At 45.8% G+C, this 24,298-nt stretch overlaps 1 protein-coding gene and 1 long non-coding RNA gene across 9 annotated transcripts in view; one reads left to right on the top strand and one right to left on the bottom strand.

Annotated features, from left to right (window-relative positions):
- LOC108404113 (uncharacterized) overlaps nt 1-1,440 on the bottom strand; it is a 39,247-nt gene extending 37,807 nt beyond the window's left edge. For 2 of the 7 annotated variants that reach the window (XR_012127645.1, XR_012127642.1), the window contains exon 1: nt 1,132-1,440. This is a non-coding gene — a long non-coding RNA (uncharacterized lncRNA). The remainder of the gene's footprint in view (nt 1-1,131) is intronic. The other 5 variants (XR_012127646.1, XR_005058953.2, XR_005058952.2 and 2 more) reach the window with 5 other exon arrangements.
- A 50-nt stretch (nt 1,441-1,490) lies between these two features.
- The window catches only part of B4GALT1 (beta-1,4-galactosyltransferase 1), a 47,205-nt gene continuing 24,397 nt past the window's right edge, over nt 1,491-24,298 (top strand). For both annotated transcript variants that reach the window (XR_005058951.2, XM_017671548.3), the window contains exon 1: nt 1,491-2,115. Coding sequence is in view for 1 of the 2 variants with exons in the window: in XM_017671548.3 (XP_017527037.1) it covers nt 1,698-2,115 (418 nt within the window). In the remaining variant the exon portion in view is untranslated. The remainder of the gene's footprint in view (nt 2,116-24,298) is intronic.

Consider the following 24,298-nt stretch of genomic DNA (forward strand, 5'->3'; position numbering starts at 1 on the left):
TCACTCATATAGCCTCCAGCCCTTACTCGCAATTCAAAAAGGGGTATATATATATATAGTAAATAAAAGTTTTGCCAGAATTCTGCCTCTGCCTCTCACCAGCCATGGGTCTCTGGCAAGCTTCCTGAGCTTTGAACTTTTAACTGTTAAATGGGGAAAATCCCTGCTTCAAGAGATTGTGTCCAGACCCATGTAAACTGTAAACAAGGCTGGCTGCTTCCCTACTGCATGACCTCGTGGGAGTTACTGAGGGTCACTGCCACTGTCCTACTCAAAGCGTGTATCCTGGCAGGGCTAGGATATTTCAGACATAAGCCTGTGTTTATATACACTGTCTCAATCCTAACATGTGAGGTAGGCAGTTGTTAATGCCTCCATTTTACAGATGAGAAGACAGGCCCTGGAGTTAACACTTGGTTGTGATCATATAGAATCTACTTTCTTTACTTGGCTTCCTGGACACGATTTCCCTGATCTTCCTCCAGACATAAGCCTGTGTTTATATACACTGTCTCAATCCTAAACATGTGAGGTAGGCAGTTGTTACTGCCTCCATTTTACAGATGAGAAGACAGGCTCTGGAGTTAACACTTGGTTGTGATCATATAGAATCTACTTTCTTTACTTGGCTTCCTGGACACGATTTCCCTGATCTTCCTCACTTCACTGGCCACTCTTCTGTCTCTGTGGGCTTTTCCTCTTCCCCAGTTGCTGAAGGCCCCAGGACATGGTCCATGAGCTCGCACCTGCCTATCCTACTCTCTAGGGCAGATTTATCCTATTTTGGTGCTGATTACTGCAAAATTTCTGTCTCCAGCCTACAACTCCAGGCTCATATTCAACTGCCTATCTTACATCCATTAACAGAGGCACCCACACCCAAAACCAGCTGAGCAGCCCGAGATCCCCTAGCCTGGGCTCTAGGACTGGGCGGGAGAAGTGGAGGCTGGTCTACTTTCTCCTCTGCCGGATGCTGGGTGAGCCACGCCTCCTTGCTGGGCCCCCACAGCGGTAGAAGGGCCTAGCCCAGCCATAGGAGGAGGTTCTCAATGTTCCAAATCCCGCAGGGCGTCGAGGCCCGTTTCTTGGGCAGCCTTTCTCCGCCCCACCTCCTGACCCCCCAAGACCTACCGAGGCCTACCGGCTGGAAAGCCGCCGCAACCCCCAGCCCTCAAGACCTCGAGCAGAGCCTGCTGTCTCTTGCGCCCTCTTTGCCAACGCGCTTAGGCCCAGGCCCGTATCCGGCCTTTCAGCACGGCTGGAAGTGGTGGCGCCTCTCGAGGACAGCTCGTAGGAGCAGGAGGCGCGCGTGGCTAACCGAAGCCACACGGTGAAGGCTCGGAAGGAAGGCGGCGCGCAGCGGAAGGCCCGCCGGTGGCTCCGGGCAGCGGCTCAGCGCCGGGCAGCCCACCCCCGAGTCCCCGCCCCCCGACGGCCCCGCCCTCCCGCTCCGGTCCAGAAAACCCCGCTCCTTCGGGCGGCCCCGCCCCGCCCCGCTCCCGCCCGCGCCTCGGGCGCGCTTCTGGTCGCTCGGCGGTCGCGCCGGCCGGGTTTCCGCGTTCCGCCGGCGCAGCGCTCGCTCGCCTCCCGTCCAGCTCCTCCCCCAGTTGCCGTGGTCGGGTATCCTGGCCGGCGGCCCGCGGGCGGGCCGCCCTCCCCACTGTAGCCCACCCGCCTCTTAAAGCGGCGGCGGGAAGATGAGGTTTCGGGAGCCGCTGCTGGGCGGCAGCACCGCGATGCCGGGTGCGTCCCTCCAGCGGGCCTGCCGCCTGCTCGTGGCTGTCTGCGCTCTGCATCTCGGCGTCACTCTTGTCTACTACCTGGCGGGTCGCGACCTGAGCCGCCTGCCCCAGCTGGTTGGCGTCCCCACACCGCTGCAGGGAGGCCCGAACGGCGTCGCCGCCCTCGGGCAGCCCTCGGGAGAGCTGCGGCCCCGAGGGGCCCCGGCGTTGCCGCCTTTGGGCACCTCCGCGGAGCCGCGCTCGGGTCGCGACTCCCGGCGGGACGCGGACTCCCGCCCCGGCCCCGGCCCCGCGAGGAACTTGACTTCGGCTTCAGTGCCCTCGATCTCATCATGGTCGCCGCCTGCATGTCCCGAGGAGTCCCCGCTGCTCGGTAAGGACTCAGGAACTTCCCGGATTTCCTCGACAGGGCCCCCCGGATGCTCGCCCATGCCATGCCCTGTTCCACAACAGCTAGCTTCTCTATTCCGGAACAGAGCCCCTCATCCCCAACAGAGGTTCCGGGCTGGATAGGGGTGAGAGGTTGGGTGGTGAGTCCGTTTGGAACTTTGTTGAAGTCTGGGGCGGGGGCCGTACCGGGAAGCCGCAGGTTCCCCTGGCCCCAGAACTAGAGGAGGCCTTGGAGACTTCCCTGCTCGGATCCAAGCCTCAAGAAGTTTCGGAATTTGTGCTTAGTGCTTGCAGCAGCTTTCACCCTGCTAAAGTTGGTACGAACTAAGAGTCAGCTCAGATTAATCCACTCCAGTTTGGGAGTCCGATGGTGAGGCCTCCAGTGGGAAAAGGATCTGACCTCCCTGAGGGTGGGTTAACGTTTTTCCTGAGCTTTTGGGCAAGTGACTTTGTAAACCTCTCTCATCTGTTAAGTGGGGATAATAAGTGGTACGTATTTCAGGGGGTTTTGGAAGATTAGGTGAAACATTGTAAATAAGGGTTTACAGTAATGAGGGTAAGCCCTCAGTAAATTGTCACTATTTAGCTCAGTTCCTCCTCTGTGTCAATCTCTTTCCTGGGGCCCTCCTGCCCAGTTTCCTGCCTGAGTAGGTTCCCCAAACCCAAGTTATCCAGGCCTTCTCAGAGGCTGAGGGTGTTTGTACCAGTGTAATGTGTGTACCCTGGGTGGAGGGCTAAAATATAACCAGTTAACACCACATCTCAGTTATCTTATCCAGATGATAGGAACCTACAGCTTCTGTTTCAGCACAGGCAGGGAGCTTGGTGGGTGGGCTTACATTCCTCACCTCTGGGGGAAGCCTGGCACACTTTGCCTAGGACCTCTCCTTGACCTCTAATCCACAGGCAGTCTGGCACAGGGCGGTCACAGGTTCTTGTAAGATTACCAGACAGGTGGCTGCTCATTTTAATGCCAGGGCCTAGAGAAGGTTGTTCTGAGTGAGGGGCCCTGGCAAGGAGGGCAGGCATCCTGCCAATAGGAACTCTGTCACCTTTCCCAGAGCCTTGGCCGAGTAGGCCTCCTACATGCTGTTGCTCTGTTTTCCAATAATTACTTCAATGTTTTTGTATCAAGTTTGGGAGGAAGCTCTTGGAATTGGTCAGACATGGATTGTGGTAATAAGGGGGAGTTTTTTTTAAAGCAGAAAATTGAATTCTTTTGTACTTAATGGTTTGTCTGGGAAGAAGAGTAGTCCTATAAAATGAAGTTGAATCTTTGCCTTGCTGTTAAGTGTCTGGTCTCAAGCATGTTACAGAGTTTATCAGAATCTCTTCCTAAACTTCTCCTCCCCACCCCACTCCCACCCACACACTTCAAGGGAGACTTTCAGCTTTCTCAGGACCCCCTCCCAGCCAGGAGTGTCCGGTCTGAGAGCTGTACCCAATCACTCAAACCCAAAGGCTCAATTAAAATGAACACTTACTTCATTGATACTTAACTCACAGGGTTATTTTTAGGACTACATGAGATTGTATGTGTCAAGTACATGGCAAAGAGGGCTTGAGACTTGAGGTTCCATTTTCTTAGATTCCCGTGGAGATGACTCTGAACAGCAGAGAAGGGAGAAGACAGAGAGTGAGTCCCCAGGCCCCTGAGAGGCGAGGTTTTGTCCTTTTGTTTTTGTTACCTAGAAAATTATGCAGAAAGAAATTAGCAAATTAAAGAAAAGTGCCCCCAAATTTACTGCATAGGTGTTTGAAGTATAGGGTCTTCTCCATGAAACATGAAAGGCCATCATGACCTGCTTCTGCTTTATCTTGTAATCATGTTGCTAGTGATGGGTGACCAGTTACTGGTGTTTCTGAGTTGACTCTGAATTGGCTGCATGAAGGGACTTCCTGAGAGATAACATTTTGGAGGGTGACGAGGGAGGCCTTGGGCCTTCTCTAACTTGGCTGCATTTGTGTGACATGCATGGGATAATGACATTTAGGCTGCTGCTAGGGCAGCCCCAGAAAGTGAGTGTAGAGGGTTTGTTTTTTTTTTCATTTTAATTGAGTCTTTGGGTTTGAGTGGTTGGGTGCAGCTCTCAGAGGGTCTGCTCCTAGCTAGGATGGGGCCTTTAGAAAGCCGAAAGTCTCCCTGGGAGTGTGTGGGTTGGGGGGAGTCCAGCCCATCTGTTCAGCTAGACAGGTGTCAACAGAAGCTCTTTGCGGGGTGGTTTTGAGGTTGATGGGAGAAAGCATCCGTGGGGTTTAGAGCTGTGGCCTTTTCACTACTTGCAGTTCCTTTCCACAACTTGGCTCTACTTTCTGGTGTCCAGGGGTATGGGACATATGCCCTAATAACCTCCGGGCCGCTAGATGGTGGGAAATGGGCATGCCCTTCCCTGGGGAAGCCAGGCACCAGACTGGGCTTTAGATGAGTCACTGATCTGTCTGGGTTCTCAGAGCCTTGGGATAGACTTCAGATAGACTTGGGCTTGAATCCTGTCTCTGTCTATACTATCTGCATGCTGTAGGGCAGGTTGCATTATTTACAGCCATAGTAGGCCCAGCCCCAGGATCCTCTATGGGCTAATGCAAGGTCTTCAGGAATGACGGGGAGAAGGTGGTCCTTTCTGGAGCATTTTTACAAGTTGTCCAGTGAGTTCTCCCAGGGATTTAGGCCTGCAGGGACTCTTCTTTTGGCCCTTGGGCCATGCAGCATCAACTCCACTGAACATGGTGGTGAGACTCCCTTTTCTGGCCTCCTGGGTGTTTGCCTAAGATATAGTCAGCCTGGAAGGAACAACAGCCTTGCATTGAATTTCTTTTCCCGGAAAGTTTATCTCTGCTCAGATTTGGCAGTAACTCAAAATGACTTGACTGACACTGGCACTACCATCCCAGAGATGGTTTGGGTGGGGTGGGCAGTACCACAGGTTGGGCTGTTTGGGGAGGCGTGGCTCAACTGGGGCCTAGGATGGTTGGTACAGTCCCCTCAAGGGTACGTGGTGGGGCAGGGAGTGGTAAGTATAGGACTGCTTAAACCCCCGAGGCCCCTCTTGCCCAGCTGTGCTTTGAAAAGAGCGTCTTGATTTGTTCAGAAGAGGACTCTGACCTAGAGGTGGGCACCAAAGAGTCATGGGCTCCTGGGCCAGCAAACAGCATCCATTGGTAGCCAGGCCCTGAGAGTCACATGTCCATGAGCTGTGGGGGCTGTCAGCAGAGTCTCTGCCGTGACTTGTGCCCTTGGGAAGACAAGCACTGGCTGGGTCTCTACTGGGCTCTTAGCTCTCAGGTGTTTATCCACAGGCATACTCTTCTCCCCTCCTGTCCTTCCCCCACATGTATGCATGTGGACACAAGCAGGCTGCCAAGCACAGAGAGTATTTTGAGGACATCTGTCCTGGTCTTGGCTCAGGAAAGGCCTCTTTCTCTCCTTTGGGGATGAATCTTAGAGCCTCATCACTTTCCAGCTTGAGGTGGTGCCTCATCCTGGGGGTTGGGGGAGGCAGAAGTCTAGAGGTGTCCAGATCTTCAGGTTTTGGGAAGTTAGGTAGCTAGTCCTTTAAACCAGTTTTGTCCTGTTGCTGTTCCTGGGGAAAATAATTTATTGACATATACACAGGCACGCCTTCCTGTCTAACAGTCTGAGATTGAGAAATACTCTCCATGACTGTCAAGCTCCCTTTCTTCCATTCAACCTGATGGTAGCGGAAGTGATTCCTTCCTACTGTAATTCGTTCCAGACTCTGAGCTAATGTGGGAGCCACTACCTGATGAACCAGGGTGGAAGCTCCTTGGGGAATAGGGAGCAAGAGCCAAATGTGGGATTGGATTCAAACTGTAGCATCTTGGAATCACAGCATCCCAGGATGGGACTCTCCAGTTCCCTGACCCCCATCCCTTATTGTGCTAGAGGGGAGGGCTCAGGCCACACAGCCAGGGAGTGACTAGCTGGGGCTGGAACCCAGGTGTCCTGCTTCCCAGTCCAGTGCTCTTCCTTGAGACACCCCAGTGCCGATGCTCAAGGCAGCCTAATGTGACCTAGAATTTGGGAGGATCCCCACTGGGTATGTCTTTGGACTCATCTGAAAGGTCTTATGTGATGGCAGCTAGCTTGGAAGAACTTGATGGCTAAGGCATCCGATAACTTCATTCAGTTCATGAAACATGTCTGCCCTGTTATATGGAAGAGCTATAAGGAGGAAGATTGCAAAATGCCTCCTTTTTAGGAACTCATAGTTTAGGCAGAGGAAGCATAAAACTGTACTGATGTCATTTAAGGAAACCAAAGTGTGTGTGTATATGCTTAGTCTCTCCCTCTCCCATCCACCCTTTTCCTTCTTCCCTTCTTTCTCTTATTCAGCAACCCAGAGTAGATATCAAAAGTTTTTAGTCCTGGCTATATTTGATTGTGTGAAATGTTCCTCTAATTTCTGAAGCCTCACATTAGCTCTGTAGGGTAATCTTTAACTTGCTGCTTTATAATGAATATAATGACATATCAGTAGCCATATTGTCTTTGGGAAGCAGCGAGTAGGGATTTACAGGCAGGGACTAGACTAATGCATGGTCTGGGAATGATGTGACAGCTGCTGCTCAGGCAGTCCGGGCCTTTCCACAGATTCCACCCAGGGGACCTTCCAGACTTTGGGGGTGGGGCTGGGAAGCTCATCCCCTTTGAGCTCAGCTGGGCTCTGGGTGTATGTGGAAGGGCCCAGTCATCTGTGGTTAAGTCAAATCTGGTGACCATTCCACTGTTCGTTTACCAAGTGCCTCCTATAACTTGTTTCCTACTCAGTATTCCCTGCCTGTTTCTGACAAGAAGCAGAGACTGGAAATCTGCTTCACTCCATGTCCACCTAGAAATCCCAGTTATTATCTGTGTAAGCGGCAGTCCAGTTGTCTTTAGGACAAATGGTCTGTGCTTTGCAGCTTAAGTCCCTTCGGGGCCTGGCATTCTGGCCATTTCACATTTGGCTCTGGCACTGCCCAGTTTGTCTAGGCAAAGAGGTCACTGTAAGGCCAGCCAGCCAGACCCTGACTCCTGGCAGAGTTAGCAAGGTACAGGATTGAATATGGTGGCCTCCACAGGGTCCCTCCTGTCCTTTAACTTTCTGTCCTTTAACTTAGTGAGTGTGTCTGGGAGCCAGAATGTGGCTATGACTGTAAAGGCCTTGATTGTAGGGCCGCTATGTTTACCTGGGCCCACACAGGTCACCAGCTTAGGGAGAGATCTCAGATTCTGTTCTAAAGGTCAAAGACCATCAGGTTGGAAGGTTGTAGGGGACAGAGTCTGGTGCTGGGTGAATGTGGCCTAAAGTGATTTGTCCATAAAAGGCAGAAGGGCTGAGTCACATGCTCAGTGTTTCAGGTTCCACTTTTCAGCCTGGCCTCAGCCTGCCCCTTGCCTGCAGAAATGAAGGCCAGGGTTTGTGTAATTGGCTGTTGCTGAATTCTTTGGCAGTAGTTTTCATGTCTGGTCCGGGTGTGCTATGTAGCTGCTTTTCTCTCCCCCGCCACCTCTCCAAAGTCTCTCACCAAACCCTTCTTGAAGCTGATAGAGGAGGATTTGCCTCACTGGAATGCCAGAGGCTAGCACCACAAGTCTATGCTTTTACCTCTTTTTTTGAGAAGTAGGTGATCTCTTCATCCTTTCTGCAAAAAGTAACAGAGTCATTGAAAATAATTCAAAAAGTTAAAAGAGGTAGAAAAACATACCTATATCCCTATTACCTAGAGGAAACATGTTGACATATTTCTTGCTAGTCCTTTTTCTTGTACATGTTTAAGAAATAATGGATATCTTTATATATGATAAAGAGATAGGCATAGATAGATATAGATATAGATATCCTGGTGTCCAGCAATTTTCCCTTAAGATTCTGTCACAAGCTTGGTCCTACGCCTGTAAAAACCACTGAGGCTATCCCATTCTGTCAACTGAATATGCCATAACTTTCTTTTTTCATTCAACTGCTGTTGAACCCCACATTCGTTGCAGTTTTTGTTTTTTTCTGAGTGGTTCAGTGAAGCTCATACAGAAAGCTATATGCGCTTTTTGGATTGTTTCCATAGTAGAGTTTTCTAAGCAGGAAAAAAAGGATGAGTGCTTTTTGAGAAGGGCTGGGTTCTTAAACCAGTCTTACTAAAGGATAGACCCCTCAAAAATTATAGGTTTGCTTAGCCCTGGCAGATGAGTATCATTTATTGCTGAATGAAGAATATGTCTAGAATTCTAATTAAAAAAGAAACACGGTGAGGAAGTGCCTGGGTCAAGGGCAGAGGGCCAGGCTGCAGGAAGGCTCTTGGGATCAGGCTAAGCAGAAATCTGCTGTCAACAGAAGCAGTGGGGGTGATGCCCCAGGAGTCAGCTTTCTCAGTAACTTCTTCGTTTGTCTCCTTAGCAGCCAAGTCCCTGGGCTAGGCTTACATGAACTGTGGCATTGAGGCCATGGTGCTGGGTGAATGCCAGCTAGTTAACCCAGTGCTGTTGACATGGCTGCCTTGGGACTGTTTCCACAGGAGTTGTAGAACAAGCTAGCAAATGAAACTCTGAAACACACAGCACAGCTCTCCCACCTTGGGGTGGGGGCGTTCCTGAGATCTGGGGTGGGAGAGGGCAGGAAGTGGAGGCAAAGCGAAAGGAAGATGATGACAGAGAAGCTGGTGTAGGTGGGACCCTGTAGGTTTCCAGGAATTGCATTCGGGGGAAGTCTCAGAGACTAGCAGAGCCTAGTACTCAGTCGGGGCTTGTTCAAGTGGGTTAGAGCAAGCCACCCTCAGGCTAGTGCTCTAGGCTCTTCCCAGTAAGTTGTTTTTGAAGTTGTTCCACTTTGAAAATCCTCACTGTAGCTAAATTCTCTTCTAAGGTACTCTTTGGTTTGGGAATCCACCACGGGTCATTTGGCACAGACCTGGGGATCCAGGGAGCCTGCACTGAGGCAAGGGGCAGGGTGATGTCAGGCCAGCATGAGCAGTACAACATGTGGTGAGGCTCCTTTCTGTCCCCTGTTGTGAGCCTGGAGGTAGTGGAGAGGGGCCTTGGCAGGGGCTCAGTAATTGTAGATAAACAGGGTGCATTCTAAAATGGCTTTTGGAATTTCTTTCAAAATTTCTTCCTGTTTTGCCTAATGTCCTTTCACCTTTGACATCCTGAAACCAGAGCTGTCATTGGTGTTTCAGAACAGAAAATGCCAGCTTGAAAAAACAGGGCTCTGATTTAAGGGTGGACGTAGGGAAACTGGTATTGGCATTATAGGAGTTCTGGGACTTGGCACTGAAGTGTTAAGTAGCTCCTGGCATTCAGATGAGCACTTCGGGGAGCCTGGGCAGGGTCCCTGTGTTGCTGAGAATGGGTAGACTTGAGTCTTTACCGCATTCAGGAGGGTCCCCAAGGAAGAGGATGAATGGAGACTCATTTGCTTATTCAGCACTTATTGGTAACTACACTCTTTGAAGAACGGGAGATAGACATAAACAAGGGCTGGCAGCTGCTCTCAGGTATCCCCACAAGCAGCAAACACTAGCAATATGGTGCAGTTAGGGAAAGGAGCCGTGGGTGCTCCCAGGGTACTGGGGAGGTCCAGGCAGCCAGATAGGTGGTCTGGGTCAGGGCCAGAGTCGGAATGAAGGGCCTCTCTTCCAACACTGGTTTTAGCATCCCTCTCTCTCAGTGTGTTTGAATAGTCTCCCTCATTGGGAAGGGCAAGGGCCTACTGCTGAATGTGGCCTGTTCTTCCTCTGTGGGAAGAACAGCGTAGCTGAAGTCCCAGTGATTGTGAATAATCACCAGCGGGGCAGGAGAGGGCAGGAAGTGGAGGCAAAGCGAACGGAAGATGATGACAGAGAAGCTGGTGTAGATGAGACCATGCTGGTCATGGGAAGGCCAAGCAAAAATAGCTAAACCGAGGGACCAGAGGGAGGAAAGTAAAGGGGGAGAGAGGTTCAGAAAGAGGGGTTCCATGGTCTGCAGTGGGTAGGGGCCAGCCTTGAAGGCCCCTGGTGTGAGATTTCAGAATTCTGGTCCTCCTAACTCATTATAGCATTTTGGGCAAGTCTCAACTCCTTTGGGTCTGAGGTTTGTGTGTGTGCTGGACCTGTTGGTCTTTAGTGCCTGCCCTTCCACGTCTACCTCCTAAGAGTCGAGATTGGTGTGTGGGGGATATCCTGACCTGTCTGCAACGTGGAAGGCCTCTGAAATTCCCTGTGAAGCTCCCTACCCACTACTCATTTCAGGCTCCTACAGTGAGGCTGCTGGTGAGAATTTTTTCCATCTCTGTCTAAGCAGGCATAAAGAGTTTAGCTAAAGATGGATGAACTTTGAAATGGCAGGGGGAGTGGGAATGTGTCTTTCTATTGCTCTGGTTAGCTGTGTGATGTGGTAATGATGTTAGCCTCTCTGTGTCTAAGTGTTCTCACTCATACAGTGAAGGTAATAATGCTAACTACCTCATAGATGTGGAGTTTAGATAGGAGGCGTAACAGGGCCACAGTGCCTCACACAGAAGGAGCTCCACATACATGCTATCTCATTCTAATTTGTGAAGATTCTGGCTTTTGCTTTGTAGGATTACTTCCTTTTCTGTTTTTTTTTTTTTAGTTAAAAATGTATCACCACATTAAATATTTTTAAAAATATTATTCTACTATCTACCACTATAACAATAATGCCTCTACCACACTAAGAAAACTTGCCATTACTTCCCAAAAAGGTGCGTATTTTGACTCTGTTGCAATCATAGTGTGAAACTATTTTGCATTCTATTTTTGTTCTGTTATCTTATAAACTGTTGTGTTGTTTATAATTATCCTAATTATCTTTCATAGCTGCTGTCTAATCTTTATGGATGTTCCCTTAGGTTCAACATTCCAGGCTTTACCAACATAGATAATCTTCAACATTTTTGCTATGTGTGGCTCTTTCCTTTGGTTGGGTTATTTCCTTGAGATAAATTCCTAGAAAAGGATTTGTAGTCTACGGGGTCTAGTCATCTTTATGATACTGGTTCACATTGACACTTTGCTTTCCAGGAAGATTGTAATAATCCACAGGCCCTAAATTGTAAATTTCTGGACCAGGGACATTAGCTTTTAGAGAATGTATGGATTCCAAGAGAGAGTCAGATCTGTCTGGACTCAAACTTATACTCCTAGCCTGTATGCATGTACATGTGGCATGTTTGTGTGTGTACATATGTGTGTGAAATTCCTTCTGCGGGACACTGCCATCACTCTGAATGTGAGGCTTTTCCTCTAAGCCATTGCCTTTGGGCAATTCCTGAAGTTACCAGGTGTCCACAGTAGGAACTTTACTGGTAGCACTTTTGACACTTCATGCACCTTTGTCAAAGAGTTGACTTACACAAGAACCTTTCCTGTTTCCTTTATTTGTGAAGCCAAGCCTATAGAATGGGGCAGATCCTAGCTTTAAAACCCTGGCTTAAAATGGTGTTGATCTAGAACTTTGTGGGCTGGTTGCTGAAAACAGTGCATGTACAGTTTTGAGGGGCTAGCCTGGGCACCTGACCATTTAACCCAATCTGACAGCCCTGGTTTATGGGATCCAGAAGTGTGCCCAAATGAAGAAAGGCTTTTAAATTATACTGGGTAAAAATAAGTAGATCAGTAGCCCAAGATCTACAAATATGAATTGCCAGTTCTGTCTCTATAGCCACCCTCTATGCACATGCCTCTTTTGTAGATAAACAGGAGCCTGCTAGCTTGTATAAATTGTAGAATGATTCAGTGACCAAATATTTACAAATCCAGCAGAGTACATTCAATTTGTGACAGCTGTTCCCTTCCTCTTTTAGCAGCTCTATATGTCCTCTCTTCTGCATTCTGCAGCAATCAGCTATGACTTAACAGGGTACTTGTTCCACAGCAATCAGCTGTGACTTAACAGGGTTACCATCTGGGTCCATTTGTGATCGGGCTAGAGATGTTGTCCAGCATATTGTTCCTGGAGGACCAGGGCAAGACTGTCCTCCTGTGTAAAATGGGGAGATAGTGCTTAAGTCAAAGGGTTAAGAAGATTGATTGAGATGACATTGAGATATGTGGTAATATCAGCATTCTGTCTTATGATTGATGCCTAACCCATCCCCTTGAGCACATTTAGCACCAAGGCTGCAAAGTAAAATTTCCTCCAAATGCAGTTTTTTTCATCTGCCCTGGGGCAGAGTTAAGAGGAAAAGTGAGAGGTGTGAGGCAGTGACCACAGTTCTGAGACAGGGTTTATATAGCCTGGAGCCAGGATTTGGTGGAGACTTTGGCCTGGCTTATGTGAACAAGAAACTACACCAGGCCATAAGGACCAGGCCTCCTTCTTGTTGAATCTGCAACACTAGCACGTGTAGTGCGTGGTGCCTTGTGCCAGGATTCTGCGGTGATCCATAGCCTTCCTTCCTCCAGGTGGGCATGTCAGTGTCCTGCAGAAGGCCACCATAGATCCCAGAGAGTTGAGTTGTCAGGAGTTGGAGCTAGAGGGAGCGTTGTATGCTTGGTGGAGTCTTGGGGTGAGAAGGGATGTGTTAAAAAAAAAAATGGGGACTTGATATAGGTGGGCTCAACCTGGGGTGCCCAGCAACCTGTGCCTGGTGTGTCAGAAAAACTTAGGTGCAGGGCTACAGATAGCCCCTGACTTTACTCTACCTAGGGGCTGGTGTTGGGAGCCAGGATGCCAGAGCCTTCAGTCTGATGGCAAGTGATCTGAGAGAAGTCACATCCTCGGTGGGCTTCAGTTTACCTGTCTATGAAATGAGACTATGGGTTGGCTTGGATGTTCTCTGGATTCTCTTCCTACCTGACAGTTCTGATGTAGCCGTGCACTCCTACTCAGCATGGCTAAATGGTCTTGCTACAGGACAGTTGAGTGCTGTTCCCACTAGGACCAGCCACGTAGAACTGGGGTTACTGTTGGTGAGCCCTGAGAGCTATGATTGAGTTTTATTAGACAAATGCACACCCACCCGACCCTTCAAGTGATTTGTTTCTATGCATAAAATCAAAGTCAGGGGACGAATGGGTAAGTTGGTCAGTTTGAAAACCCAATCAGTGGGAGCTGCTGTGAATCTAGGGTCCTTGGCTCCCGGAACAATATCAATTATTCCTGTGATAGATAATGATTATTCAGTACTTACTGCATGCCAGGCATGGGAGAAGTACTTTATATGCGTTGTTTTCATTAACTCTCACAGCAACTCTTTTTCTTGCCTAATTGCCCTCTTTGGAACTTTTAGTATAACATTGAATGGATGCAATACAGAGAACATCCTTGTCTTGTCCCTGATCTTAGGATGAACACATTCGGTCTTTGAACTATTAAGTATGATGTAAGCAGTGGGTTTTTTTGTGGATGCTCTTTATCAGGTGAGGAAGTTCCTATCTGTTCCTAGTCTGTTGAACTTTTTTTTTATCATGAATAGGTATTGATGCATTTTGTCAGCTGTTTTTCTGTGTCTGTTAAGATAATCGTGTGTTTTTGTTATAGTTTTGTGTTCTTGGTGTATTATAGACATTGATTGATTTCAAATATACATCAGTTTTGAATTTCTGGCATAAACCCTGCTTGGTCATGGTGTAATCCTCTTTTATATGCTGCTGGATTCAGTTTAATAGTATTTTGTTGAGAATTATTATTCATAAGAGATATTGATCTGTAGGGTTTTTTTCCCCAGCTTTATTGAGGTATAACTCACAAATAAATTACCTTTAGTTTTCTTTCTTGTGATGTCTGTCTGATTTTGGTATCAATGTAATATTGCCTTATAGAATGATTAGGGAAGTGTTCCTCTTGAATTTAGAGAGAGTTTGTGAAGGATTTGTATTAATCCTTTAAATATCTGGTAGGATTCACTAGTGAGGCCATCTGGGGCTGGGATTTTCTTTGTGAGAAGCTATTTGATTACTAATTCAATTTCTTGTTACACATCTATTCAGATTTTCTGTTTATTCTTAATCAGTTTCAGTAGTTTTTGTCTTCCTAGGAATTTATCGTCTTCATCTAAGTCATCTAACTTGTTGACATACAATTGTTCATAGTATTCCCTTATAATTCTTTTTATTTCTGTATGGTTGGTAAAGGATGTTCCCTCTTGCATTCCTAATTTTGGTTATTTGAGTCTTCTCTCCCTCTCTCCTTTTTTGGTCAGTCTAGCCAAAAGTATGTAATTTTTGTTGATATTTTCAAGGAACCAACTTTTGGTTCATTGATTTTCTCTATTGTTTTTCTGTTCTCTATTTCATTAATTTCTGCTCTAATCTTTATTATATTCTTCCTTCTGTTTGCTTTAGGTTGAGTTTTCTCTTTTCCATTAAATTTTAAACGTTTTTAACTTTTGGTATTTAAATTTATTTTAAAGTGAAAGGTTAGTTTATTGATTTGAGATCTAAAGATCATATACTCTTAAAATTTTGATAGATACTATCAAATTACTGTTCAGTTTATACTCATCAACATTGTACAAGAGGTTTTTCACATCCATGCCAGCATTGGGTGTTATCAATCTTTATGTATTTGTCAATATGGTCAAGTGTGGTATCTTGTTGCAATTTGTTTCTTTGATTACTGATGGTGTTGGGCAAACTTTCATGTGTTTGTTGGCTTTTTGTATTTATTGTGTAAATTACTTGTTCATATTTTTACCATTTTTCTATTAGTTTTAAAAATAGGATTGTAGGAGCTTTTAATACTATGAATAGTATTCCTTTATTATATATTATTTGCAAATATGTTCTCTCCATCTGTCAGCTATCTTTTAACTTTATCACTGATATCTTTGACCATGCAGAAGTTTTAAATTTTTGTATGTTTAAATCTGTCTTTTCCTTTTTAATCCAGGTTGTTTTTGCACTTAGGAAGGTTTCCATCATCCAAGATTATAAAATTTTTCTTCTGTATTCTCTTCTAAGCTGGTTCTTTAACATTTTGGTACTTGTCGCTTGACAGTAAAAGATGAACAGAATCGCTGTTCAATACTCGTGTGCTATGCAAGAAACCTTACATCATACCTAAAGGACCCTTTGAGGTCCCAGATGCTTCTTCCAAATCTATCACTGATACTGGTGGATCAGAATGGAAATGTGAAATGTTAGCCTCTTGTGATTATAGAACTGAATAATCTGTAGGCTTTGAAGTTCTAAGGAGTCAGGGGAGAAAGCAAAGTAGTATTTACTATCAGTGCCAGGCACTGTGATTAAGTATATATATGTATGTGTGTTATCTCATTTGCTAGCTGAAAAGAACACATTCTTATCTCCACTCCTTAGAGGAAGAAGTTGGAACTGGCTATATTTAAAGTGATCCTGAAACTAGAGAGGCATTGCCATGAGTGCATGGCTGGCTGGCCTGTAAGGCAGCAGGCTCTCCACATTGCAAAATCTGGTTCTAGATGGAGAGAGAAGGATCTACTTGTAACTGGTACTGCAGATCCAGAAATTATGTCAGGGTTCTAGAACTGATTAGAGGAACAGCTGACTCAGTAATTAAACTAATGAGACTTATTTACATATTGGAATGCTAAATGCTGCTTTACTGGGGGGATTAGAACTGTTGTCAAGTGGCTTAGAATTCTCTGGCTGCTGGCAGCACTACAAAGGAAGCCATAGTATAACCAAACCAGGTAGCTGGTAACTCAGAAGTCAGAGCAAGAAGTGAGCTGTACTCTGATATTGGATGGTGTGAAGCTGTCATGGCTAATGAATCCATCCCCACAGTATAACGTACCTCTCACAGAGACCTTTGTTTGGTCTTGGGTCAGGGTTCCTTTTTCCCCTATACAGCCTGGAAAGACACACCCAGCCCTGTCTTCTACCACTTCCCTATTTATTTCCTTCTGTACTTTCTTCCTTCTTTCCTTCCTTTCTGTTGGGCCATCAAATTATTTCATGGCCCATTATCATCACAGATTCTTTCGCCTTATTTATTTTGTTCTATTTTATCATCAGTTCCACTTCCATTTCCCACCCCTACCATGAACAGCCATTCTGATGTGTTTAATGTGTATCTGGTTTTGCTCTTGCCAGATAGAAGAAGCCTCTGCATTTTTTAATTAAAAAAATATTTTTAGATTAACATACAGTAAAATTTGCTTTTTTTGGTCTATAGTTAGATGAATTTTAACACAAGTATATATTTGTATAACACCAACACATTCAGGACATAGAATAGTTCCACCACCCAAGTAATCCCCCTTGTAAACACATTCTCCTCCCACCCTTAACCCTGGGCAACTACTGATCTCTTATCCCTTACTATTGTTTTGTCTTTTTGAGAATGTTACATAAATGGATCATACAGTATATATACATGTATTTTTAACTTATGTAAATGATGTTATTTTTTTAGTTCATTCTGATTCTAATTTTTGAGAAGCTTGACGAAATTTCAAACTCATACAAAGGTCGCTAGAATTATGCAAATAATTTCTGATATTCTCTGGGTTTCCCTAAATCCCCAAATATTACTAGATTTGTTTTTCTCTCTCTTCATATATGTGTGTGTGCACATGTGTGGTATATTCAGAACCATGCCCCTTACTCCTAAATATTCAGTATGTATTTCCTGAAAATGATTTTTAAAGTATAACAAGAGTATAATGATCAAAATCAGGAAGTCAGCACTGAAAAAATTCTTATCTCATCTGTAGACTTTATGAATATTGTCAGTTGTCCCAAGAATGCCTTGTCAAAGACCACGTATTGCGTTCAGTTGTCATGTTTCTTTAGTCTCATCTGTTACAATGCCCAAGTCTTTGTTCAAGAATACAGGCTAGCTATTTGTAGATGCCTTCTTAGTTGAGGTCTGTCTAATGTTTCCCCATGGCGATGGTCAAGTAATGCACTACTGACAAGAGTACTATGTGAATGATGCTGAGTTCTTCCCAGTTTGCAATATCCGGAGGCACATGCTGTCAAGTCATTCTTTAATGGCAGTGTGAACTTGAACATTTCATTATGGTGGCGTCTGCTAATTATCCATTATCAGAGTTTTGTACCCTTTTTAATTAAAAAGTATGTTATGGGCATTTACTTTGAGATCATGTAAATGCTTTGTCATTCCTGAAACTATCGTCCACTGGTTTTTAGCATTTATTGATAACTCTTGCCTGAATCAATTCTTATTATGGTGGTTGGTAATCTCATCCCATCATTCCATTTGTGTTTATTATTTAATATTTTCCTCTAAGAAAGAGCTTTCCATTCTCCGCTATTAATTCATATATCAGACTTACAGGTTCTTACTTTATTCGATAGCTCATAATCCTTTAGCATTTATTTTGATGGTCAGATTGTCCCAGATTTGGCCAATTAGATCCCCTTTCAGGCTGCCTCCTGTGCCCTTTTGACATATCGCATCATTCTTTGAGCACTTCCTTCCTTTTAAGGCACAGCGAGATTGTTCCAGGCTCCTTTTGCTCATTCCCTGACTCAGCCTTGGAGTCAGCTATTTCTCCAGCAAGCCCTAGGTTTTTTTTGGTAGAATGGTATTATTTAGAAACCAAGAACTGAGTTCAGGTGCTCACCCTTTTAAGGTTCACCCTCATTGCTATGTATGCAGCTAGCGAACATAGTGTTTATCTCACTTTCCTCTCTCAGTGATAGACTCCCACATTGCTTCCAACACTGCCTTAACTGCTGTGAGGAACAGCTTTCTCCATGTCCTTTATGGACCTATGTGTATATATTATATTGATTCAGGAATGCCAGATATTACTCCAGAATGGTTGTCTGGTTTATGTTTATACCAGCTCTGTACCTCCACAAATACTTGGCATTAACCAGCTTCCTAATTTTTGCCAAATGAGAAGAGGTGATGGGATAGCTTTTGTTTTAACTTGCCCTTCTCTGATAGTAAACAAGCTTGAGCATCCCTCATATGCCTGATGGCTTTTGAGTTTCTTCTTTCGTAAATTGCTTGATCATAATAATCCTTGGCCTGTTTTTTTCAGTGGGGTTCTTGCATTTTTCTTGATGATATACAAGAGTTCCTTATGCATCTTGGATACTAATCCCTTGCTGGTCCCAGACATTGAAGATATCTTTCTGTTCACTTTGTCCGTGCTATCTCTTGTTTGAAGGTAAGACTCTTTTTTTCTCTTTGTTTTGTGCAACCTCTCACCAGCACTCTTCTCTTTCTGTAACTATGTTAATACCCTTTGTACATTTCATGTATGCTGGTGTAGCTGAACTTGGCTGAGTCTCCTCAACAAGTAATCTGTTTTTATGACCGCTTAGCCTCTACTGAGTTCTATTAAAAATGACTTTGCCTCTTACAGCATAAGGCTTCCATGTAAGTATTATTCATATAATATTCATATATTCATTCAGCAAATACCAACTGCATGTTAAGCACTGTGCTATCACTGATGAGATTCAGAGGTCATGAAACTTGCCTGTGGCTTTTCAGAGGCAAAACGGATTTGAACCCTGGTCTGTAACCTCTTCCTACCATGCTATGCTGCTTCCCTTGGAAATTGCATTTGGTTCCTGCAGAACCATGTGTCAGATTTCTATGTCTTTTCTAACAAATGGCCTGAAAAGGTGCAGAGCAAAGTGTATTCCCCCAGCATCCTGAGAAAGGGAAAGTAATCATGAGAGGAATGGACGTAAATATGGCTCCTGCCATCTTGGGCCTGGAGTCCTCAAGTGGCAAGCTCTGGACTACCAGCTGGAGGGGATGGTCTTAAAATAAAACACCAGGCTTGTGTAATTCTAACCCATTCTGAGAAGCTCAAATCATCTCTTCCAGAAGTGTTGTAATTCTGAGAGATGTAGAGCAAGATCTTCCTGGGGCTAACAATTTCCAGGCAACTGGCTCTTTGAGCCTTTCCTGGCAGTGATAACTGTGGGGAGGCAGTTTCCACAAATTCCAGTGGAGGGAGGGAGGGAAGCCAGTGGAGAAGGGCTGGGTGAAGAGGAAATCTGCCTTTGGGCCAGGACCAAACAAAGCAGAGATTCCTCCTGGGAGAGTTCCCCCTGAGCACATATACTGGGAAGCCAGTGTTTTAAAGCCTGTGATGCCCTGGCACTGTATTTTGACCTCCGTGCCTTGCATCTGTGTGGTTTCACTGAAGGTGGAAACCTTCTCCTTGAGTCATCCCAGAAGTGTAGTGCCATGTCCCTGGTTCTGGGGTCTCCCAGAGGTTTCCTAGTGCTCTCTCCTTGCTTCTTTCTACTGCCCTGATGAATTCAGGAGCCATGACCACATATGCTATAGAAATGCACTTGAAAAGTGTTTAGATCAGTGATGTCAAATACAATGCACTTTTTGGATCCTGTTGGTAGCTCCCTGGAGCCCTTTGTTGAGAAGGATTCTGAGGCAGAATCCCCAGGAGCACAGTACAGGTTGAGTAGGGGGCATGAGTTCTGTGATTTGCTATCCACTGTGTAGATGCATCGATGAACATCAGAACTCTAAAGGATTAATAAGGGGATCGCTAATCTGAGAGTATCCTTGAGGAAGTCTGTCAGTATCTCTCTGGCCTTCAGTTTCCCTCATGGGTAACCCTAGGGCTGAAACAAATTCTCAAAGTTCTTTTCTGTGAGTGTTCTTCAGGGTGTTTCAGGTGGATCCTAACCCCCTGAGGTGATGGAATCTGACCTTGGCTGTATTCTCTTCGGTTTAGGCCTTGGTACCTTGGCCACAGGATTCTGAACCAGCTGATGACCAAGGCTCTTCTGGTGATCTCATGACCCATGACTGACTGTGTTTTGGGGTTATCATTCTTTTAAGGAACAAGTGATACTTGGTGAACAGTGTGAGATTTAGATGAGGAAATGCAATGTCTTCATTAGGAAGTTAGCCTGTCCACTGCCAAAAAGTCTCAAATTATAGGTCTAGAACCTGGAAGAAACTCATTTTAAAAATGAGGCAGAAGATGTGACCGTGTGTCACAAATCCAGGTGCTATACATGAGAACAAAAGCCATCTTTAGAGCCCAGAAAGGAGTGTTTTTGCCCTTAGTTGTAGTTGTATAATTAGGACAACAGTCTAGATTCTTAAAGCATCACAGGCAAGATGGCTCCCTGCTCTGGTCGTTCAGCCTAACTCTAGTTAAACAAGTGCTGTGTGGGCCAACACATGTTTGTGGATCCTACTCTGCCAGAAATTGTTCCAAGTACAGAAAGGAATGGGACACAAGCCCTGCCCTCAAGGAGGTGAGGGTCTAACGGGGGAAGCAGGTAGACAGACGGGCGCCCTCACCCTGAAGGGCTTGGATGTAAGCTTGTAAAGGTTGTGGTGTTAGTTCGGAAGAGGCGTGGGCATCTGGAGCAGGGACTGGTGGTCTGGGGGCTCGGGGAGAGCCTTAATGAGGGGCTGCATTTGGTTGGAACTTTGGGGGATTATCACTTTACCTCTTTCACAAAGGCTTTTGAGGTACCTTATAAGAATATATACCGTAAAAAGGGCCAATATACGTTCACCATGTAAGAACTTGTTCGTTATGCTACAGAAGATTGGAGACTGACGAGAATTAGGCTTGAGATGGATTAATGATTTTACATTGAGCATTGACCCCCCATACAGATTTTTATTGTTGTTAACCATTTGATCAATAAATATGAGAGATGCCCTCTAAAAAAAAAAGGGCCAATATAAACAAATTAAAATGTGAACAAGAAAAAGTATAACTTAGAAGGTTAAGACTAGGGAAGAGTTAAAAATGTGGCTAGTCAGACATGGGGCCCAGCATAGTTATTACATCTGCCCCTTTGCACAGAAGCCGAAAGTGAGGCGTGTTCTGTTGCGTGATGTGATAACACCATGTCAGAGAGCAGACACGGTAGTTCCTGAGTGTAAGAAGTTTTTCTTGGTACCTCTCTTAAAGAGCTCTTAGGGGTGAGAGGGAGGCAGTGTTTAATGAGTGAATCTGTAAACCAGCATTTCTCAAAATGTAGTCTGGGGACCTGCATTAAAGTTTCCTAGAGGGTTTCTTAGAATGCAGAGTCCTGGGCTCCAGACTTAAAAATCAAAAGCTCTGGTGAGTAGGACCCAGAAATCTGCAGTTTTACATGCTTCCCTGGATGTTTTCTCTTGCCCTCCACAGTTTGGGAACCTCTGCAACAGTTGGAAACCTCAACAGCATTGTGAAAGCCAATGCAATAGCAAATGAGAGCAGTTGGACTTTATTTGAAGACTGGGTGAAAAGCAGGGCACAAGAAACAGTATTTCCACTGAGGTGAATGAATGGCTTGTTACTTGCCAGGTCACTTTCAGGTCAGATTTGGGAAGACCTACAAGGTGTGGTAATTTCAGGTAAATGGCAGAGCCATTCCTGAGCACAGAGATGGTCAGAGGAGCAACTGAACCACCAAATTTGATTGGTCCAGCTTCCCTTGGCCACCTGAGGTCTGCTCTGCAGACCTCCTCTGGCAGTTTCCCCTCTTTTTTGAGCAAATACTTTGTTTTTCTCTGTATCTCCAAATACAGGGTTCTGAGACCACAAATGTGCTTTGCTTCTGGTTGAAAATATGTTTCCTTCCTTGGGGTCTGATAGTGGCTTGGATGGTCAGTGACAGAACAGTGTCAGAATTGTGTTCAGTGTGTCACAGATCTATCAAGTCAGCATTAGGAATAGATGATTCCTGTATTCTGGTCACTCAGTTGTATGTTTTGAAATCTTTATTTTGGAAGACAATTCCTTATAGGAAAGGGACAAAGGAGAGAGGGTCACATTTCTTGTCCTTGAGTTATATTTAAAAATATTTATTGTTCTGTTTCAAAGGTATACCCAAAGGTACAAAAAAAAATACCACGAACATCAGGTTTAAGGTATAAATTATTTTCAGTACTTTTGAAGCCTTTATGAGTTAGATTTTAAAACTTAATAAGAAATGGTTAACTTGAAAAGTCCCTTTTGGTGGCTCTGTCCTGGGCTCTTCCATCAAGTTCTCTCAAGGTTTATCAATATCCTCTTGGTTGCTTGTATCCATGGCAGGGAAGCGGAGAGAATAGCTGTATGCGAGATTCAATCTTGAGGGGTCCAAGAAGACTTCCTAGGGTAGGCAATGTTTGAGCCAAGGCCAGGCCACTGTTAGATTGGTGATAGAAGTCCGTGGAGAACTCTAGAGAGCTTCTCTTCCCTGAAAAAGAGGTTTGGGATGAACCCTGTGCAGTAAATGGTACTTCTTATTTCCAGTCTAAGGGGCCACAAGAGGCACCATGAGTTCATGGGACCACTACAGACAGCTTTCATTCCCAAGTGGGGATTTGGTAGCGCCTAACTGAGCTTCCAGTGCTTATTTGGCCTTCACAAGATTGGTGCAGGGAGAAATGGCTCACCCCTGTGAACCTATTGAGCAGGAGATAGTTTGAAGCAGGGCTGTGCCTTTTTATCAGGTCTGAGGCCCAGCCATGGAAGACATTCAGTATTTCAGCATTTAGAACCACAAATCTCCAGGTACTGCCTAGTCCCATAGTTCCCAAATGCTTGAATTTCATTGCCCAGGAAATTTTGAAAAGAAACGTAGGGGCCTGATTGTTGGCTGCCAAGTAAAGATTTTTAAAAATTTAAATTAAAAAAAAAAACAATCCAGCACCAAAACCCACTGTGATCATTTCATAAAAGAAAGGACATTTTAACATTTAAAGAGTAAGAAGTACTAATCTTCGAAGAAAGGGCATTCCAATGCTCTGGTCTGATTTAGCTTAATGAAGAACAATGTGCATTAACTTTACTTTGACCGTATTGTGCCCGGCTGGTGAAACGCTGTCGCCATCCAGCATCACACCAGGGATTGTCTTGAATCACTGGCCGATCAATTGGTACACAATGACCATAGATGTTCCAGCCTATTTTGCTGAGTCTAGAGGAATGAACCAGTGGCTCAGTCAGCATGAAAGTGAGTTGGAGAGTTTATGCGGGGTTGGCTCTAGATGAGCAGGGCTTTGATGGAGAGGCATGTGTGTGTTTGGGTTTGCCATGCTGGGCAAGGGAGCAGTGGAATTTGTCTGAGTTGAGCTCACACATTGAAGTTAGTGAGCGCCTTACACGCAAGGCTGTGACTTGGACTCCCAGCCAAGAGGCCCACGTGGTGGGGCTTTAGGCGGGGGAGCTGAGGACAGGCTCACATCTGCTCATCTGCTTACGTAACCTGGCTTCCCAGCTCTCAGAGCCAAGAACACACACAAGCCCGCCCAGCGGGGCTGCGGGCCTGTGGTAGCATACACCATGTGTCACACAGCAAGGGAGACTTGGCGCAGCCTGAGGACTGTCATGAAGCACTCAGCCCTCTGCTTTTTCCCCTCGCCTTTCCCTGAGGCTGGTCACTGTCCTCCTGGGGTCTGAGTGCTCTGGATTTTCTTATTAGGGCACAGCCAGGTATGCAGTGGACAACAGCCCCTGCAGTGTGGCAGGAGGTGTGCAGGGCACTCAGGTGGGCCTCTGGGCTGGCACTGGACCCAAGAAAGCACTTGGCTCCAGGGCTGCAGTTGCCACTACTGCCGAGTGCTCACCGGTCTCAGGTGTGAGAGGCAGAATTTGCAGAGCTGTGGAGGCTTCAAAGAGAGAAGGTGGGGAGAAATTGCCAGATTGGGCAACCGTTGGGGGTCATGGTGCTCTACATGTGTTGGAGACATGGTGGGAGGCTTGAGTGGCTCAGAGAGGAGCATGAGAGTGAGATGAGGCTGTTAGTGATAAAGCTCTGCCTGGAGCTGGTGGAGGGGTGTGTACCCTGGATGGCCTTGGGCAGGTGGTTTTCTCTTAGGTCCTGCCACATGCTCAGGAGGGAGCTCCTTGAAGTAAGGAATTATCTCCGTGTCCATCCCATCACCTCTCCCCTTCGCCTACCTGGCACACAGTAGGTCCCAGAAAGTATTGATTGAATAAATTGAAAGTGGCTTTGACACCTACCAAAGGAAGAGTTTGAGTGAAACAGATGCCTCAATAGTTTGGCACTTGAGTAAGTTCCCATGGATTGTCACATGCTGTTGACACCTCCTGTGTGTAAACAAGTGGGTATGTGTGCCCAGGGGTGGGGGAAGCGATGGAGGAATAGAAGATGGACCACTCAGGTTACCAGTTCCCCAGCCTGGGTGCACCGTGGTACCTGTTGCTGAGGGAACCCTGGAGCAGAAGCAGGATTGACCATAGGTGGTGGTGGTGTGGCAGGTTGAACAAGAGTGCATTTGGTGCAGGTTGAATTCTAATCCTTGCAGTTCACAGATAGGAAAT

The sequence above is a fragment of the Manis javanica genome, chromosome 2, assembly GCF_040802235.1.
Source record: "Manis javanica isolate MJ-LG chromosome 2, MJ_LKY, whole genome shotgun sequence".
In the NCBI taxonomy this organism is placed as follows: Eukaryota; Metazoa; Chordata; class Mammalia; order Pholidota; family Manidae; genus Manis; species Manis javanica.